Here is a 19174-nt window from a genome sequence, read left to right on the forward strand (position 1 = left end):
CATACACTATCATTTTTTGAGATACTGAACATATATGTTGTGAAATGATTATTACATTCAAGCTTATTATCCATTGTCTCATAGCAGTTAATTTCCTAGATTAGAAACATTTTTAATAGCACAAATAAAGAAACACTCTTAAACAGAAAGAAAAATTTGCTTAGCATCTCAATCCCAGAGACAGATTAGAACAGTTAAGTGAACACCATTCTAGACAATTTCTTGATATCTACATGTTAATGCATTTTTGAAAATTAAAATTCGGTGATGTCATATATACTATTTCATAACTTGTTTTTTTTGTTTGTTTGTTTTTTTTTGGTTTTTCTCCGGTACCGGGAACCGAACTCACAACCTTGCGCTTGCCAGGCAGGCGCTTTTGCCGCTGAGCTAAATCCCCAGCCCCTTGTAACTTGTTACTTGACTTAACAGTGTAGTAGACACCTTTTTACCTCAGTAAAACAGTGTCAACATTGTGCTGTTATAATGACATAATAACTTTTTTAAAAAATTCTCCCATTGTCCTGTCATACGCCCCTCAGCCGTCTTAATTTATCTTTCTCTAATAATAGTTTCCCTTCTACTTTCATCTCACCTTTTTTAGATCCTACATGTTAAGGAAAGCATATGATGCTTATCTTTTTTGGGTCTGGCTTATTATGTTTAGCATGATACTCTCCAGTTCCATTCATTTTCTTCCAAATGTTTCCATATCTTGGCTAGTGTGAATTGTGTCTTCGTAAACATGAGTGTGCAAGTATCACTATAGTATGCTGACTTTAATTCTTCCAGGTATATATCGGGTAGTGTAGCTAGCTCATACACATATATTTAGTCTTTTGAGGGACCTCCATACTGATTTCTAGGGTAGCTCTACTAATTTACATTCTCACCAACAGTGCTTTCCTTCCTCCAGCTCTTCCCTTAGAAATATGTGGCTCACAATCTCTGTATTTTTAAGTCCCGATGAGTAATTGTAGTTCCCTCCATGAAGCCTCTCATGATTTCTCCTGCTTCTTGCCTCCCTCCTACCCTTCTGTCAGGTCTTTTCTAACTTGTAAAACCCCATGCTTTTATCATTACCACTGTCTTGGTAACCATTAATCTTAAAAGAGGAATTACTGCACCGTCTTTTGGGAAGTCTACAAGCTGGAAAGGGTTTACAGGGGTCATGAGAGTTCCTGCAGAGTGTTTGGAAAGTTTTCTCATGGGTTTGGGAACACATGAGAGCTCAAATAGCATCAAAATCCTTAGTTTCCCATTTAAAATAAGATCCACATCTTTGCTGTGTTGCTTTATGAGCTACTCTGTAGCCATCTTTATAATAATAAAACACCAAAGGATGGTAGTGACTGATACCTAACAGGCACACACTGATACTGGGGAGTTTCTACTTGCCACTAAATAACGCTTGTAAAATCTAGATATCCTAAGGTGAAAGGCATTCTGTAGATTCAAAATGAGCAAGATCCAACCAGTCCTCCATATCCTCTTTTATTTTGGAGTGAATTCTTCATAGAAGAGAGCTCTGTCCAGATGGATTTTAAAATCTAAGGAGAGTGGATGTGAGATATCTAGATTATTTTAGTGGGCTGCTGGTTCAGAGAGCAAACGCAGAATGCCACGCCCAAGACTTGGAAAGGGAGCTGTGTTAGGGTGTAAGGAGACTCCATCCGGCTACCTTTAATTAGGAAGACAGCAGGAATGAGCTAAAGGGCCTGGAAGAGCCAGGACTGTTCTTTTAAGTTAGGTTCACCAAAGGAAGACCTGACACCAAATTTTGTTCTTAGGAATTTCAAAATAAGTAGAGAATTATTTAAGCTGTTTAATCAACTAACTGGAAAATAATTTGAAATTTTGTTTGAGTGCCTTTATTTGTGGTTTCAGGGGTGGGGTAGGCATCTGAAGAAGTACTCTGGAGCTCCCTATATCTCTCTTTTAAAAAGTTTACACACCACATGTAAAATGAACAGATGCTTTTATTTGGGGGGGGTGGAGTATAGCTATCAGAGCAACAAGAGGCTGAAAGCTGTATCAAGCATTTATTTCAGTCCCTGAGATGGCTGTTGGCAGAGTTCCACATACCAAAACTAAGGAGAAAGTGATGAACAACAACAAAAAAAAAACATGGAGGAGAAACCTTGTACATCCTCTCTTGACTTCTTTCTAAACATATACTGATGATTTAAAAAAAAAAAAAAAAAAAACACAAAACACTCAGGAAGAATTCTTTGGCTTTTGAGTTTTTGGAGGTTTCTTCTGATGGGATTGACTGACTACATGTAATCTTTTCTATCAGCTTAATCTTTTAGAGAGTTTCTTGGTAATATTTTCTTAATGCCTTAAAGAGTGACTAAGGCTGATAACTAATTCAAGCCTGAACTTCAGATGTATTTATTTATATGGTACATTGATGAGAGTAGAATAAGGTAGATAGATATGGGGAGGGAGTAACTAAGAAACGGCTGAATTGATTGGCACCTGAGTTGGTGAGGAAACAGAAAGGAATTTCTGGCCATGAAGTTTGTGATTCCACATCAAGATCATTCTTTATAATAGAATAACCACCCACTCTTAGTCCAGAGCCAGAATTCCTCAGATTCCTCCAACCAGAGGGGCCTTGGCATGCTAAACAGACTGTTATGATATCTGAACACTTTTAAGTGGATGTATTTGGCCAGGGAGATTTGCTAGTAAAATTGATCTTACCTTCTCTTTATTTTTCCAATTGTACTGAATAATTAAAAGAAAATTAAAACCCCGTTCCTTGAACTGTTAAGTATCAGATCTGTAACCTGATCAGTTTTTATGATCACAGTGTGTCCAGCACTAGAAGGGACCTTAAAACATCCTGAACAGATTGTAGAGGATTTGTAAATCTGTTTCCCCAAATCTCTGCCAAATGATTGCTTGAATTTCTGCTCAGACACCTTCAAGGTCAGGAAAGTCTTTCTTTCTGAGAACACCCTGTTCTTTGAATAGCTGTGAGAAAACTTTGTTGGTTTAAAATCTACCCTTGGATCTTAGTGTACCAGTTTAAGAAGACATCCAGAAAAAACTTGCTTCCTCCCACCTTCCAGCCCTTCAGACATTTCATGTTGATTACATCTCCTGCAACCTGCTCTAGTGGAGCATTCATACCGCTTTCTACTACATACTCTTTAAGGGGACAGCATTCCTAGTGTCTTGCTGTATAGGTCCAAGAGGACACAGGATTCTGGATAGCACCTTTACAAGTTCTAGAACTAAAGAATATTAAAATTAGAAAGAAGACACAATCTAGTCTGTCTCCCCACACCCTCTTTCAGTTTACAGATGGGAAGTCTTTTGTTTTTGAGTGGGTAGAATTGATCGGCAGCATCTTTTGAATTGAGAAAGGAAATGTAAAACATTTTGCCAGGAAAGGTCTCTTAGTTGCTTAACTGTGATCACAGGCTTCAGCCTGCATCTCATTTTTGCGGAAGACTTTGCTGGCTCCCCAAGTAAGCCTAGATCAGCTCAGCTCAAGATTTCACTGCCAGATCTCCAACTTCATTTACTGTTTGTATAAAGAGTAGAAATAACTTTTCCATAAGTTTTAGCATCTGTATTGACCACATAGTCCAACTGGGATTCAGATATTTTAAGGCTTTTTTTCAAGACAGAGTCTTACTCTGTAGTTCAGTCTGGCTTCCAATTTGCAGTGATCCTCCTGCCTCACACCCGGCCACCGCTCCTGGCCAATAGACGTTTTTTCCTTAATAAAATCAGAGAATGATCATCTCAAAGAAAGCAGAATACGTTACACATCCTCAGATAGTCTCCTGGGGTGTCCACTGTAGTCTTTTAAGAGGCGCGGGTGACTGGATGGTTTTTCTAAAAGCCAAGAGACTGTGGACGGGATTGTGCGAGACTTTTCTCCAGTGTTTTCTTTTTGAGACTTGAAGTACAGACACATGCTTTTCATCTGGCCCCAAGGAGGCTCAGGTTTCTTGGCTGTGTGCAGCATAAAGGCGCTCAGGTGTTTGGGCTTCTCGACCACTCCCTCCACCCCCACCTTACCCCCACCCCGGTCGTTGACACCACTTTACAGCTCTGTGGGCAAAGTCCTAGGGGAGAATGTGCCAAGACCTGATGATATACTTGAGAAGGTAGTGTGCCTAAAGTTTATTCAGTAACTTCGTCTCCGAGTGTGACCAAATTACTCGGGACACCACGAAAGTTCTGGGTTTACGGGTGGAGCGTTCCGTCCGCGAGGAGCGCGCTAAAGGTGACATTGCAGAGACTGGGGACAGCCTTTGGCGGCAGAGCTGGAGCCCAGCGCGAGACGGCAACCCACCTGCCCGGCGCGACCCTGCTGGCAGATGGGGCCCCGAGTGGCCCTTGCCAGAACCGGCCGGCTGGGGGAGGCGGAGGCGCCCCTTCTGGGTTCGCCCGCCCCGGGGCTGGGCTGGGAGCCCGGCGAGTTGGAACGAGGCGGGGGCCGGGCCAGCGAGGGGAGGGCGGGGCTTTCCTTTGTCAGGGGATTTGCGCGGCGCAGCGTGGCGGAGACTCGCGCTGGTGCGGCTCCCCTCGGCTCGCCCTCGAGGGGCGGGGCTTCCCCTTCGGCCTCGGGGCGCGGGGGCGTGGGCTTCTGGAGCCGAACGGAAGGCGCCCGGCCCGGAACCTTGTGCCCCGCAGAAGCCCCTCCTTCGGCGCCTCGGCCTCCAATCCCCGCCGCCGCCTCCTCTCCCCGGGATCGCTCTGCCACGGCCCCGCCCGCTCCCTCCTCCCCTTGGCTCTGCCCGCCGCGCGCTTCCCCGGCTTCCAGGGGGGCTGCCCGGGCGGGGCGGCGGGGGAAGGGGGCGGAGAGCCGCCCGCCAGCCGAGCACTTCCAGCGAGCAACTAGGAGCTGGCCGTGCAACGCAAGGGAGGAGGGCTCGCCCCCCGCCCGGCCGAGAGGAGCCTTTTGTTCCCAGCCAGAAGTTTGCATGCCGGGACCGTGACAGCTGCGGGCAGCGAGGACGGCGGGGCCGCGGGACCCGCGGCGCAGTGGAGAATAGAGGCGGCTGCTTATCATGCAGCCCACGGCGCGGCGGCTGCGGGCCGGGGACTGGCGGCGGCCGGGGAGGCGGCGCCCACAGCACACGGGACTCAGCTGCCGGAGGGACAAACTAACTTCCTGAGCGCGGATCCGAGGCCGGCGCGACCGAGAGCCACCTGCCAGCCTGCGGTGAGGCGACCCCGGCCCTCAGGGCACGCGGCCCGGCGTAGGGAGCGGGCGGTGCTGAGTGAGCCCCTCGGCAGAGGCTGCAGCCAGCTCGCCTTCTGCAAGGCCCTGGCGCAGGGCTTAAGTCTCCTTGTGCGGCCACAGCGCAGGGTTGGCCTAGGAGCCACAACAATGCCATGATGTTTTGGAGACAGGAAGCCCCGAGCTGGCCCCGAATGAAGGACTTCCTGTGTTTAAAGTTGCAGGAATATCCGCCGACCAGCCCAGTTCAAATCCAAACACCCCGACTAGGGAGGACGAATGGCTAATTCAGACCAGCTGGACTCTCTAGGACTGGAACAGAGGATAAAATGAAAGGAATTCTTAGGAGCTTGGCCCATACTTGAAGACCAGAAAGGCTGTGCCATTGTTGTTACAGTCAGTACAGATTCGCTGCTTCCAACTCTGCTTCGGTGAGAAGTGAGTGGAACTAGAAATTGAATAAGACTTGTCAATATCAAATGATTTTTGTTGACTGAATTAAAAAGAGCAGTGCTCTTTTAAAAATGGAATAAAACCAGAAGCCATATAAGGAATTAGGTTTGTGATCAAATTAGACCATTTATCTTTCTGCAACAATGAGGCTGGTAGCCTGTGAGGATAAAGCTGTTTATCTTAGAGCTTCTCCCAGAATGTTTTCGAAGTGGAACTTCCAGGTCTTTCTGGAGAGCAGATGCAATTGGTGGTTTAGAGTGTGAACACATAAAAGGACTTATAACTCATAGAGAATGCGTTTTGGGGGAACCTATAAAAAAAATTTGAAAGATTGATAGTTCGTCTTGATTGAAAAAGTATGGGTAAGCCACTCAGCAGGCCAGACTGTTTAAGGCGGAACCCCACCTGCCTGGGGAAAGGGGAGGATGAGGACGGCTACATAGAGGATTGCTATGTTCCGCAGCGGTCCATATATGATACAATGAGGATAAATGAACAGATTGACCAGGGGTCAAAGCTTAATCAGACTTCAAAAAGCACCATGGAAAAAATGGAAGGAAGTACCATATCCAGCAATGGTACATTGGGAGCAGCATCTAATGTTTTTGAATCTAGAGCACCAGAAGGAAAAAGACTGGATGAGAGAATAATATTTGATGCGTTAAAACTAAGCAGTGATGTGCAGAAGTCAGCACCGGTGCCACCCAGACGGAGGCCAAATGCAGAGCGTAAAGACAATGTTAACAGGAGATCGTGGAAGTCCTTCATGCCACCCAACTTCCCAGAATTTGCAGAAAGGATGGAAGCTTCTCTCAGTGAGGTTTCGGAAGCTGGTGCTTCAAATCCTTCCTTGCAAGAGAAGAAAGAATTCAGTTCTCCATTAACAGACAGTTCTGGTTGTTTGGACCACCGAGAGCCTCAGTCAGAGTCGGTGACTTTGGAACACGTGTCCAAATCCATTGGTATTCTAGAAGTGCAAGATGTGAAAAATTTAAGTGGAGATCGCCAGGACTTCAGATTCCAGCAGCACAGTGAGAGCTCTCCCCATGAATTCCAGGCTCTAGAATCAGAAGCTGCAGCAGCAAGTGGTAACACAGATGTCATTCAGGAGCACAGATTCTCAAGTGCAACCTGGCCCAGGGCCACAAAAAGTTCAGCTAAGGGAGGCTTCAGCGAGAAGCAGCACCCCCTGGGGGATGCAGCCTGCACTGTGGAAATGCCGCCTCTCTCCCCTTGCCTTAGTGAAGAGCTGTTGGATCCAGAATTGCATATTCTCATTACTCCCAGCCTAAGAGAAAAAACAGAGTCTGAGTTAAAGTTTGAAGAGGATGAGCGATGGATCATGATGGAGGCTGAGGAGTGGGAGGAAGAAAAACTGTCAGAGGAAGGAAAGACACTTTTAATGGCAGATGAGAACAACCTGGCAGATAGTTTTAAAGAAAGAGAACACACACCCACAGTAGCAGTGGTGGAAGATGGAGCTAACTGCTTAGCTACTGTCTTGGGGACTTTTGACCACCTAGCACTTGGTCAGATTTGTTTCTCTGATGACCCACAGCCAGGCAGGGACCAGTTATCTTCTGTTCCCAAGGATACACTACCCCTGGATTACAATTGTGTTACTCTAGGTGAGGATGCTATTGCTGAGATGAAAAAAACTGCTCAGGGACTAGAGGGGCTTGCTTCAGAATTAGAGTGTAATATTGGTCCTGTTGATGCAGAGCAGCTCTCTGACACAGATTCAGTGCAGATGTTTCTTCAACTTGAAAAGGAGTGTTTATGTGAGGGAGTAACTCCTCCAGTACAGCTACAGAATCAAGCCACTTCTGAAGGGCTGGCCGCAGCCCAAGATGCAGAAAATTCACTTACAATTAGTTACTTTCCAAGGGCTGCCTTAGAAAAGGAACAGCGTGGATGCTTTCTGAATGTAAAGGACCGTGATACTGGATTGGGCAGTGAATATTTTAATGCCCTGGATTCCTCTCAGGTGCCTGATGCTATGGAATTTATTGTTCACCCTAATAGCATGAGGGACACTTCCATGGTTAACAAGAAGTGTGAAAAAGTGCCTTGTAGCCCTGAGACTATGGGGGAATTTAAGTCTGTAGCTGATCTGGAGTCACTTGGAGAGGTGGATCCAGAAGGTCTGCTGACCTCTGATCACAGGGCTTTTTGTGAAGAAAAACTGTCAGGCTTTATTCCTTTTGAACTAGCCAAAGAAAATGGCAAATTGACCCAAGCAGACTGCAGTCAAGCTGAGAATGTTGAGTATACTGAGAAGGTCCCTCTCAGTTTTGCTTTTAGCTATCAGCTAACAGATACAACCTCAAGACCTAAAGTAGAGGTGATATCGTATGGTTCAAACTTACTTACAGATGAACACTTGGAAAATGAGGAAGGAGCTATTAATCAAGAAAGTAACAGTCTGACATCCTTGGTAAACGTAGACCCTTGTGAATTGTTGTCCATGAGGAAAGGTTGTTGTGAAGATGGTGAGGCAAAAGAGCTGGATTATGAAGCCAAGCTTTGGGGAGACAGAGCTGCAGCACACTGTCATAGTGACTTTCCAGAGAGGAAGTCACCAGAGTCAGAGACTCTGAGTCTGCACCTGCTGGCTGGAGAACTGAGACGTAGTAGAGATGGAGTAGAAACTCTAAATGATACAAAGCCTCAGCTCAGTGTGGCATCATCACAGGGAGAAGAGATGGAAATGGGAGATTTAGATTCACTCCCGAGTATCTTTCCAGAGGTACAAGTTACCAAAGCTAGTAATACTGAACCAGTTTTAGAGGAATGGATGCCCAGCCTACAGGGGCCTGTCCCAGCTGCTGCAGTGCTGTCTGTAGAAGAAGGTGCCCTAGATGCTGCCATGCCCACCTTAGAAGAGGACATCCTAGTTGCTGCAGTGCCTGCCCCAGAGGAAACTGCTATAGTGGCCACAAAAGTGCCCTTCCCAGAGGAGGACTTCCCATTTGCTTCACTGATCCCCACAGAGAGCCATGTCCCAGCTGCTTCAGTGGTCATCTTAAAGGAGGATGTCACCGCTGCTGTACTGGCAGCCCCAGTGGAGGCTGCTGCCCCAGCTCTTGCAGTATTTGCTCCCAAAGGGAGTGTTCCAGTTGCTGCAGTGTCCTCCCCAGAGGGGACTGCTCCAGCTGCCGCAGCAACTATCACAGAAGAGGCTGAACCAGCTGTTAAAGGATCCTCCACAGAGGGGACTGCTGCAGCTGTTACAGTACCCATCACGGAAGAAGATGACACCCCAGAAGGCCTTGTCACCCTAGCTGCTGTGGGGCAGACTCCTGAGGAGCTGGGCCCTCCAGCTGCTGCAGTGTCTGCCCCAGAGGAACCTCCCACTCCACCTGCTGCAGAGCCCATCCCAGGGGAGGGCGTCATCCCTGCTGTTACAGTGCCCACCCCAGAAGGGTCTGCCATCCTAGCTACTGCAGTGCCTGCTATGGAGAACATTTCCCCCACTGGCAGACCCTTCCTGAAAGTTAGTGCCCACAATGATTCAGTGCCTGTCTCAGAAGAAGGAACTCTTGTTCTTGAGGATGTTTCTACCACTAGAATGTGGTTCAGCGAAGACCTTGATTCTTCAGCTTTTGGGATAAAAGAGGAGCCTGGCACAGTACTACATGGGAAAGTGCCTCTGGCTGCAACTGATGGATTAAATTCAAATGAGGTAAATGCTATGCACATTGTTTCCGGTTAGGTTTTAGAGAGTAAAGGGAGACTTGCAAGTTCTCTGACTTGGCAGTAATGAGAAGTAGCATAGATAGTTTTGTGGGAGAGGGGGTAGGCTTATAATTTCTCGACTTGCTATTGAGTTGAGAAGGGAGTGTATCTTAATTTTGTACGGCGAAAAATAGATTATTAGCAGGAAAGGATGACTTTGCTTTTGAAATATACAGCAAGCTTGTTCTTTGCTAAATCAAAAGCTGCATATTGATCAATGATGTCTGCAGTTAGGTAGAGGCCACAGTGTGAACTTTGAGACCTGGAGTACTCTGGAAAATTGGGTAGATATTCTGAGTCTTCACTTTCTTCATTTGGTAAGGCCAGTCTCCTGTGAGGATCGCAAGAATAAAATGAGCTATGGCATTTAAATCACCAGGTGTGTAAGGTAGACATATCTTCCCCCTTCCCTTCAAATATATGTGTTAGATGGAATTCACCACAGCAAGTTGGATAAAAGCTATATAAAGATGTGTGAATAACAGCTTTTTAAATGCAAATGTGTTTCTTAAAGCCATTAGCATAATAATTTACACAAACTAGAGGTATTTTAACTAGTCATCTTGTGAAATTGTGTTTGTGTCCTTAAGCAAATTGTTTTCCTTTCCTGAATCTCTTGTTTCTTAATCTGTAAAACAAAGGAAATAGGCTAATATGACCTCCAAGGTCTTTCTTAGCGCTAAGATTCTTGATACTAGAATATGGAATGTGTTAGGAAACAGTTGAGAAGTGTGCCAATCCTGGAGCCCTCCTAGCCAGAGGAATTAGAGATTAGCAGCTTTCTAGAGTTGTCATTTGGTCAGTGTAAAGAGTGAAGTTTAAAATTTTAATCTCATACAGTTATGGCTGAGGGAGGAAGTTGTTTTGATCTTTCTCCATCCTTAGGGGAACAATGCCTTCTTCAAAGCCGGCGTGCATTGTTGTGTATCAGTCTTCTAGGGTATCAAAGGGTGTTACCAAAAAATGGGCTCTCTCATCTAGCCCATTGCAGAGCTTTCCAGGGCAACCTGGTCTGCTAGAACACCGGTTAAATGTGCAACTAACAGCAATAAAATAATTAATTAGACCTGTAAGGTGCCAACTTTTACCACAGATCCTCTTGCCGGGGTAAATGATTTTACTTTGATCTTCACCAGTTCTTTTCTAACACAGCATCCCATCAAATTAGGATGCATCACCTTTTAAGTGGAGTGGATTTTGATTCTGTTTTCTGAGTTTTATTGAATTTGGGATTCTAGTACACTGAGGTCCCAGTACCCGTTCCAAAGTCAAAACAGTAGGTCAATGACAATAAATTTTTGCACTAGGATTTTTTTTTTTTTTTTTTTTTTTTTTTTTTTTGACACTGTCTTGCTAAGTTGCCCAGGCCAAGCTTTAGCTTGTGGTCCTCTTACCCCAGCCTCCCAAAGTACTGAAATTACAGGCATGCACCACCACATCCAGCACCACTGGCATTCTTTATAATACAAAATATTTCTGTCATGAAGCAGTTAATGAAGTAACAGAGATTAAGTTTTAAAGAGCCAGTCAAATCAGTGTAAGGGGAAAAAATTCAGAGAAATCCTTACTGCTGATCTCCAGGATCTCTTCTGCAATGTGTGGATAGAGCTAGATGATAGCTCAGGATCTTACCAGCTGCAGGAGATAGTCATTTTACAAAATACTAACTAATAAAATGACAAAAGGAACTGGTAGCTCTCTACAAAGTTACTCATCTTTGAATTGTGATTACGTGATGGATTATCTAGAAGCAAGCAGATACCTACATCTCTGTATATAAAAAAGAAAGACCTGGGGGGAAGGTAAGGAGGGAAAGGGGACATAAAAAGAATTAAGATCTGTTATGTATATGTACCAACTTGCCATGACGTAATCATTATGTACTACAAACACGTACTAATAAAAACTAAAATTTTCCAAAAAGAAGAAAAAATACCTAAGCTAAAGTCCTGGCCAGGAATGTTAAACAGTAAGAGTGTGTAGAGACTGCCAGGCACAGTGGCCCGTGCCTGTATTAACAGCACTTTGGAGACAGAGGCAGGAGGATCACCGTAACTTTAAGACCATCCTTGGGATACATGGTGAGTTCAAAGCCAGCCTGAACTACATAGTGAGACCCTGTCTCAAAAAAAATAGAGACTATTTTGAAAATACTGAAACATCATTATTGAGTTAACATGAGTATACAGATTTGCTAAGTTGGTGAAGTGATGTTTTAAAAACAGTCAAAATTGTCACTTCCATATATCAACACATAGACCTCAATAAATGATCATACCTGGAATATGATTTAGAGTGAACTATTTGAGATCTGTATGTGTACATGTATGTACAAGTGCACACACGTGTGTATTTTTTTTCCTTCTGTTCAGTAGCAGCAGAGTATGGTGTTTCTATAGTGGGACCTGAGGCCAAGTGAAAGCAGTCTGTAGTTAAACTCCTCCTCACTTGTGGACTTCTTCATTCTTAGTCCCAGTCACTAGTTCAAAGGAAGGAAAAAAATTTTAATAAAATAGAGGTTCTGTAACATTAAACTTTTCCAAAGGAGTGTTTTGTTTGTTTGTTTGTTTGTTTGTTTGTTTTTTTAAGCAATAACTGGCGAGCATCAGCGTACCAGTTCAGTGGGAATGCTCAGCTGCTTCCCACACAGGACCTTCATAGGTGTGTTTGCTTTCCCTAACACCATTTCTATACAAGGAATCATTCATCCATGGAACAAATATTTATCTAGTACCTACTCTGTGCCAGGTACTGCACTCCTTTATAGTATTGGCATGTTCCTGCCCTTGTGGAACTCGCATAGTGGGTGAGGCAAGACATTAAGCAAAAAAAAAATAAGACTCATATAAACATTAAACTGTGACAAGCACTTTGGAAAAAAAAGAGTGGATATCAGTGGATGGACTCGGGCCTGGGGATTTAGCTCAGTGGCAAAAAGCGCCTGCTTGGCAAGCGCAAGGTCGTGAGTTCCGTTCCCGGTACCGGAGAAAAACCAAAAAAATAAAAAATAAAAAATAAAAAAGAAAGGAACAGTGGATGGACTCAAGTGTTTTGAAAGAAGTAATAAGACCTGATAATTGGTAATATCTTTTGTGTTAGGGGTAAAGGAGCGGAGTTATTGGGGATAGCTTAATCTGGTTTTTACAACTAAGTGGATAGGGCAGTATTAAATTATCAATTTAGTGGAGAAAACAAATTTCAGAGACAGGAAAGGAGATGCTGTTTTGTTTTGGAACTGTTAAGTTCAAGATGCTTGAAAGTCATTTTGTATGGCAGTAAGAAAGCCATTGATAAATAGATTTGAAATTCAAAAGGGAGAGAAGTTGAGACTCCTAAGCATTTATCAGGGTTCATATTTAAAGCCATGAGAATGTATGGTATTGCCCCAGAAGAGTATAAAAAGAAGAGGGCCTATGACTGACATCATTTCGTCTCCCCTATCTCCAGAGACTCCAGCCTTTGGAGCAAGGGATGGGAAAAGAAGGAAAAAGAAGAAAGGACATCAAAAAAAGATCAGTCAGAGTAAAATTGAAAGAATGCAGTATCACCAAAGATGAACATGTTTTTAGAAGTTCTTTGGGAATTTCCTGTTTTACGCCCCAGTTGCATCTTATTGCACTGCAGTAATTTTCACGAATGTACTGCCCTGAAAACTATCTGCCGGTACTGCTTAGTTAATAACATGAAACAGTCTCATTTCACTAACTGAAATACTAAGGAGTAGGAATTTCAGTGTATCTGCAAACATTGGTTTTGGAAAACTTTATTTGTAAGAGAACAGAGCAAGTGTTTTTAGATTTATTTTCTTTAATACTCTGCTCATGTTCAAAATAAATCTAGGTAATGTTTATTTAGAAATGCTTTCCTGTTCAACTTTCAGCTTCTCAAAATTGATGAGAAAAATACCCATTGTCCCTGCCAACTTAATCCACAGAGTAGAGGTGAGAAACGAAGGAATACTGAATGTTTTTGTAGGAAATGATTGTAAACAAATTTTAAAATTTACTATTTATTTTTGGTTTTTTGGGGTGGGGTCTCACTGTTTGTTCATGCTGGCCTTGAACTCACAGCAGTCCTCCTGCCTTAGCCTCCAAGTGCTAGGATTACAGACATGTACTATCGTGCCTGGCATAAACCCAGAGTTTTAAAGAATTGGCTGTACTTTATGAAAGAGTTTTACAGGGTGTAGTGGTGCACACCTGTAATCCCACCACTTGGGAGGCTGAAGCAAGAGGACCACAGCAAGTTCAAGGTCAGCCTGGGCTACCAAGTGAGCTCAAGAGTAGCCTGAACTACACAACGAGTCTTTGTCTCAGAAAATGAGAAAAAAAAAAGAGTTAAAGTATTCATGAGAATTTCTGTGTTTGTCTTCCTGTGTCATCTGTAGCACTGGCCAGTATAATTTCCTGCCAAGATGGAGATGTTCTCTATCTATGACCCCTTACAGTAGGTACTAGCTGTCCACATGTAGCTGCTGGCTGCCATGTCGACAGCACAGAAGGAATTTAAATGACAGTTACAGGTATGAGAGTGGAAGTGGTTATTGGGTAAAGGGACTTCAGTGTGGACTTGACACCTTTCCTCTGTACCTGTTTCCCTGCCTTCTTTGCTTTGCCAACCCCCGTGCCCCATTCACCATGATGTCATTGCAGCAAAGCAGCTTTAAACTTGGGAGGTTCCCCCTTCTGGCTTTCTTTGGTGAAAACATCTTTAATGATCCACACTGGGATGATAGCGCTTTCTCTTTCTGGAAACCATGTTGGAAAAACTATTATTTTAGCTGAACTGCCTTGTAGTGTTGCCTAACAAAATATGATATCATCAAATTATAGTACAAAATGGAGTGCACTAGTATTTACCTTTGTGACCTGCCCTGTTCAGTGTTTCCTAGGGCTTTTTCCCTTTCTGCTGACTACAGATCCAGCCATTTTTTATGGAGTCAGATTCCTAATCCTAGTATGATGTGTGGGCTCACATAGTCCAAAATTAGTCATCCAAACTTGTAATTTTCTTTCACATTTATTTCTATCTTCCGTTTGTTGTCATCTTTTGGCTTTAATCAACTCACCTGTTTCACTGAAACTGAAGGAATTTTTCCTGGAAGAAAAGAGCAGAAATAAGTCTAGACTAGTGGAATATAACTGGTTTTAATCCCCTGGTGAATAGAGAGAAATCTGATTTTAGTGAAAAAGCTTTAATTTCTTTTCTTTAGACCCTTAGTTTTATAAAAGGACCATTTTCTTTTGACTCTTCTTGTTTCCTGATAGAAATGTCTAAGTTGTAATAGTCCTTAGCTATTGTAAAGTAAATGCTTTGCTTGTTACACACGTTACCCAAGAGGATGATCTTGATACACAGCATCACCTTTTATCTGCATCTTGCTCAGAATGTGTCCAAAGATGTTAAGGACATTTCCCAGCATTACTGGGCCCCATTTCCTTTGTAATCAGAGGAATACTGTTATTGGCTATGTGTGGTCTGTGGCCCTGAGACAAGAGTAGAGTTAAATGGCCACAAGGGGGATTAAGCTATGAGGTTGGTGTTTTTTCCTTCACACTGTTAGTGTGCTTTGACTAATTGATTTATTGATCCTAGTAAGAGAAGAACATTGTCTGTTATTAGTGATCGGTCCAGTCTACTCTCTAAGATACTTTTCATCCTAAATACTCATCACTTGGTATCATTCATCCTGTTTAGGATTCATATGGTTTGCACTTATTTTACAATATTTTGAATCTGATGCAGCTCTATATAGTTTTTTGCATTAAAAAGCAAAATAATAAAAACACATGAGTCATTGGGTTAAAGACCTATATATATGTAGTGCTGTGACTCTGTAATTACATTTTTATAGGAGGATGTGTGAAAGACACGTTTCCATTATACTTCACTGTGCAGTGACTTGGGGATTTTTGTTTTTGTTTTCTTTTTATTCCCTGCCCTCCTTCATTAACTCATAAATCTCTCAAGAATAACCAGTATGATGTAGAGGGCCTGATAGCTTTTAAATTAAATCTTTGATTTGCAATTATCCAGATGTTTCAGAAAGAACAAGTGGATCCTCTTCAGATGAAATTGCAGCAAGTGAATGGACTTGGCCAGGGATTAATTCAGAGCGCAGGAAAGAACTGTGACGTGCAAGGTTTAGAACATGACATGGAAGAGATCAATGCTCGATGGAATACACTGAATAAAAAGGTGAGTGGCAAGGAAATAGTGAGTGTGCTAGGATTAGCAGACATCTGAACAGCTAAATCAAAAGTTAATTTGGAACCTGAGCACAAATAAAAATTTAGCTGTTGAAATCCAGTTATAAAAGGTATCAGTAGTTACTTGAAAACAGCTCTTTCTTTTTTTGTTTTTGTTTTGTTTTTTTGTTGTTTTTTTTCGGTACCAGGAATCGAACTCTCGACCTAGCACTTGCCAGGCAGGCACTGTGCCACTGAGCTAAATCCCCAGCCCCCAAAAACTGCTCTTTCTGATAATGAACCTCATGTCTGTGACACAGGTTGCTCAAAGAATTGCACAACTACAGGAGGCCTTGTTGCATTGTGGGAAGTTTCAAGATGCCCTAGAGCCATTGCTCAGCTGGTTGGCAGACACTGAGGAGCTCATAGCCAATCAGAAACCTCCATCTGCTGAGTATAAAGTGGTGAAAGCACAGATCCAAGAGCAGAAGGTAAGTAAGAGTGCTGGGACAGTGAAATAAAACAGCTATAGGGAATGGGGAGTGCCAAACAACATATTTGCTTATAGTTTAAGGAGTGAGTCAAGAGGTTGAGTGGAATCTCAGCCTACTTTGTATCATTCTGAACAGAAAGGTAAAAGTTGAATTTAATCATCTTATTCAAATCTGTTAGATTACTGTGGCATATGTTAGACCGAACAAATGGACTTGTTCATGTATCCTATGTTAGTGTTTCATTCACAGCTTTATGTTAAGAGTCTTTTGGTGTTTTGGGCTTAGAAATAGCCTAAATAACATATCATATACAAGTTTGTATATGTATTTTTTGTTAGCTTAATTCTATTTTAATGCATTTTTCATTTGGTTGGTTGGTTTTTGAGACAAGGTCTCCCTCTTTAGTTCATGCTGGTCTTGAACTCACTGTGTAAGCTCAGGCTGGCCTTGAACTCGTGGCAGTCCTCCTACCTCAGTCTCTCAAGTGCTGTGATTACTGGTGCAAGCCAGCACACCTGGCTTGCATTTTTCTTTTTTGTAAAAGTTTACCTCAAAAGAAATTTTAATTTTTCCAGATTTATTGAGGTATAACTCACAGGGATTATGTATATTTACAGTGTAGAAGTGGATGTTTTGATTTACATGCACATTGTAAAATGATTTTCTTAATTTCTCACCTCACTTTTCTCTTGATTCAGAGGAAGCTTCCTGTTTATCACATAACGGCAGTCACAGCTCCACTTAAAAACTTAAGCATATGAAACGTTTGTGTGGGTAGTAGGAAGTATATTGTGCCTCATGTGTTTGCCTCAAGGATGGAAAAACTTGCGTTACTCAATTAGTTTTAGGATTTGGCAGGGTAGAGTTTTTGTTTTGTTTTTTTGTACCTATTTCAGATTTTTAGATGACCTTTCTATTTTCACACGTGTGTACCATAGCTGCTCCAACGGCTCCTAGATGACCGAAAGGCCACAGTAGACATGCTTCAAGCCGAAGGAGACAGAATAGCCCAGTCTGCTGAGCTGGCTGATAGAGAGAAAATCACTGGACAGCTAGCAAGTCTTGAAAGTAGATGGACTGAACTACTGAGCAAGGCAGCAGCCAGGTAAGGCCAGTAGGATTTTGAGGAATGGGTGTGAGTTTGTTGTCCTGTTTGACTTCAGAAGTACTTTAAAAGCTCCTGGATGGTTCAAAGATAAACAAGGGCTTTTGTGTGAAAAACGATAAATATTCAGAGATCATCTTCATAACAAGAATCCCTCTCAGAAGATGAGCTTCAGCCACCTATAAATTTCTGAAAACTGGACCAGTCATTGTGTGGTTGTTTTACTACAGTTCCAGACAGCAGACACAGGCACTACAATCCCGCCAACTAAGGAGTTTTTGAAACAGATTTTTCCCTTCGTATTTATAAGTAACACTTTTCACATTGGAAATGAAATTTGTCATACTTCTTTTCTGTTAGCTTATTCTGATATTAGATTTTTTTGCACCTAGGGGCTAGTCTTCAATTCTGTTAATCATATGGGTATTCAAGAGGTGCATGGATATTCTTCAATAATTGGTCAAAAGACAAACAGTATACTTTCCTCTTCCAAGGAACTGTTTTCTGTTTCCATAACTGTAAGGAACCCTCACATCACTTGAGCTCTAATAAGTCACATGGATGTCCTTACTTTTAGCTTATACTGTCCTCAGTCTTAGAAATAAATGCTACCTAGTCATGAGTAGAGAAATATTAGGCATCAGTAAGAGAGGAGCAAACTTGATCATTTATTGCATCCTTTAAATTTTCTAAGTAGAAATCAGCAGTCTCAAATGACTACCTCATCAATCTCTACTTCCTACTGCCAGTGACTGCTTATTTACCATCAGAGTTACAAAGTACAGCTTGCCCATATTAGTGGGAGAAACAATTGAAATAATTTAACTTATTTTTATTTCCAGATTTGCGCTGCTTTTTTTTCCTTTCCTGTCCCTTGCCATTAATGTACCGTTAGTGTCTAGTTACCTGGGCTTAACTTCAACCCTACTTTCACTCTATCCTTGCTTGTGCCCAACACGGGTTAGGATGCTAAAATTCTGTTCTTTTCACCTGTTTTTCCTGTCTGTTTTCTAATTTCTTCCCTTCTACCTCAGTTCATGGCTTATGAGCTCTCATTTCAGGCTGTTGAGGTAGCTTCCTAACTAATCACTTTTCTACCACTTACCCTCAGGTCTTTCTCCCTTCCTGTCCCTCAGGATCAGGTGAGCCATTTTCAAGTACATCTCTGATCTTATCTCAAAGACTCTCTGTTGCCTATAAAATAGAATGGAAAATAACTTGACATTGAACAGCTTCTATTTGACCCTAGCCAACCTTTCTTAGTTTCCATTCTTCTTCTTCTCTTTATATTAATAGGTATTCTAGAGTCTGGTCTTTAATATCACCTGTAAGTTTCCTAACCTTGTATCTTTTCTTGTTGGTGTTAACTTCCTCTATGAAATGCTTTTATTTTTACCCCCTAACATGAAACTCTTCTTTATTTGCCCAACATAGCATAACTTCTGCCTCTTAATTGCCATAACACTGTATCTGTATTTTTCATTATAGCCCACGTTTTATGTGCTTTTCTTCCTGGTCCATAAGTTCCTTAAAGTCACGATTTGTTTCATTTTGAGAAAAGGTCTCAGTAGGTTGTTCAGGCTGGCCCTGAACTCACAGCAATCCTCCTGCCTCGGCCTCTCAAGTGCTAGGATTATAGGTGTGTGCCACCAAAAACAGTTTCATTTTTTTATAGGCACCATAAAGATTTTAATTTGGGTTTTTAATTTTGAATGTTTGATGTTTGTAAATTATTTAGTGCTCTTCAGTGTAAATGTTACTCCATGGAGCTCTTTGAACTCTCAGATTCCAAAATCTGCAACAAGTCAGTATAGGTATTAGAGATAATTTTTTAAAAATTAAATTCCAGTTTAATAATGATCTTTAAGTTTACTTTTTTTTTTTGTCTTTTGAGACAAGGTCTCGCTCTGCAGTTCAGGCTGGCCTTGCTCACTTTGTAGCCCATGCTGGTCTTGAACACGAAACGATCCTCCTGCCTCAGCCTCCC

At 42.5% G+C, this 19174-nt stretch overlaps 1 protein-coding gene across 2 annotated transcripts in view; it reads left to right on the plus strand.

Moving 5' to 3' along the window:
* Macf1 (microtubule-actin crosslinking factor 1) overlaps positions 1-19174 on the plus strand; it is a gene marked incomplete in the record, with an annotated part of 341157 nt that overhangs the window by 259895 nt on the left and 62088 nt on the right. The window contains 4 exon segments of one of the 2 annotated variants that reach the window (XM_013519482.1): positions 5657-9347; positions 15437-15598; positions 15909-16079; positions 17021-17187. In XM_013519482.1, the coding sequence (XP_013374936.1) occupies positions 6021-9347; positions 15437-15598; positions 15909-16079; positions 17021-17187 (3827 nt within the window). 2 annotated transcript variants of the gene reach the window in all.

The sequence above is a fragment of the Chinchilla lanigera genome, unplaced genomic scaffold (assembly GCF_000276665.1).
Source record: "Chinchilla lanigera isolate Chin_1 unplaced genomic scaffold, ChiLan1.0 scaffold00051, whole genome shotgun sequence".
Taxonomy (NCBI): Eukaryota; Metazoa; Chordata; class Mammalia; order Rodentia; family Chinchillidae; genus Chinchilla; species Chinchilla lanigera.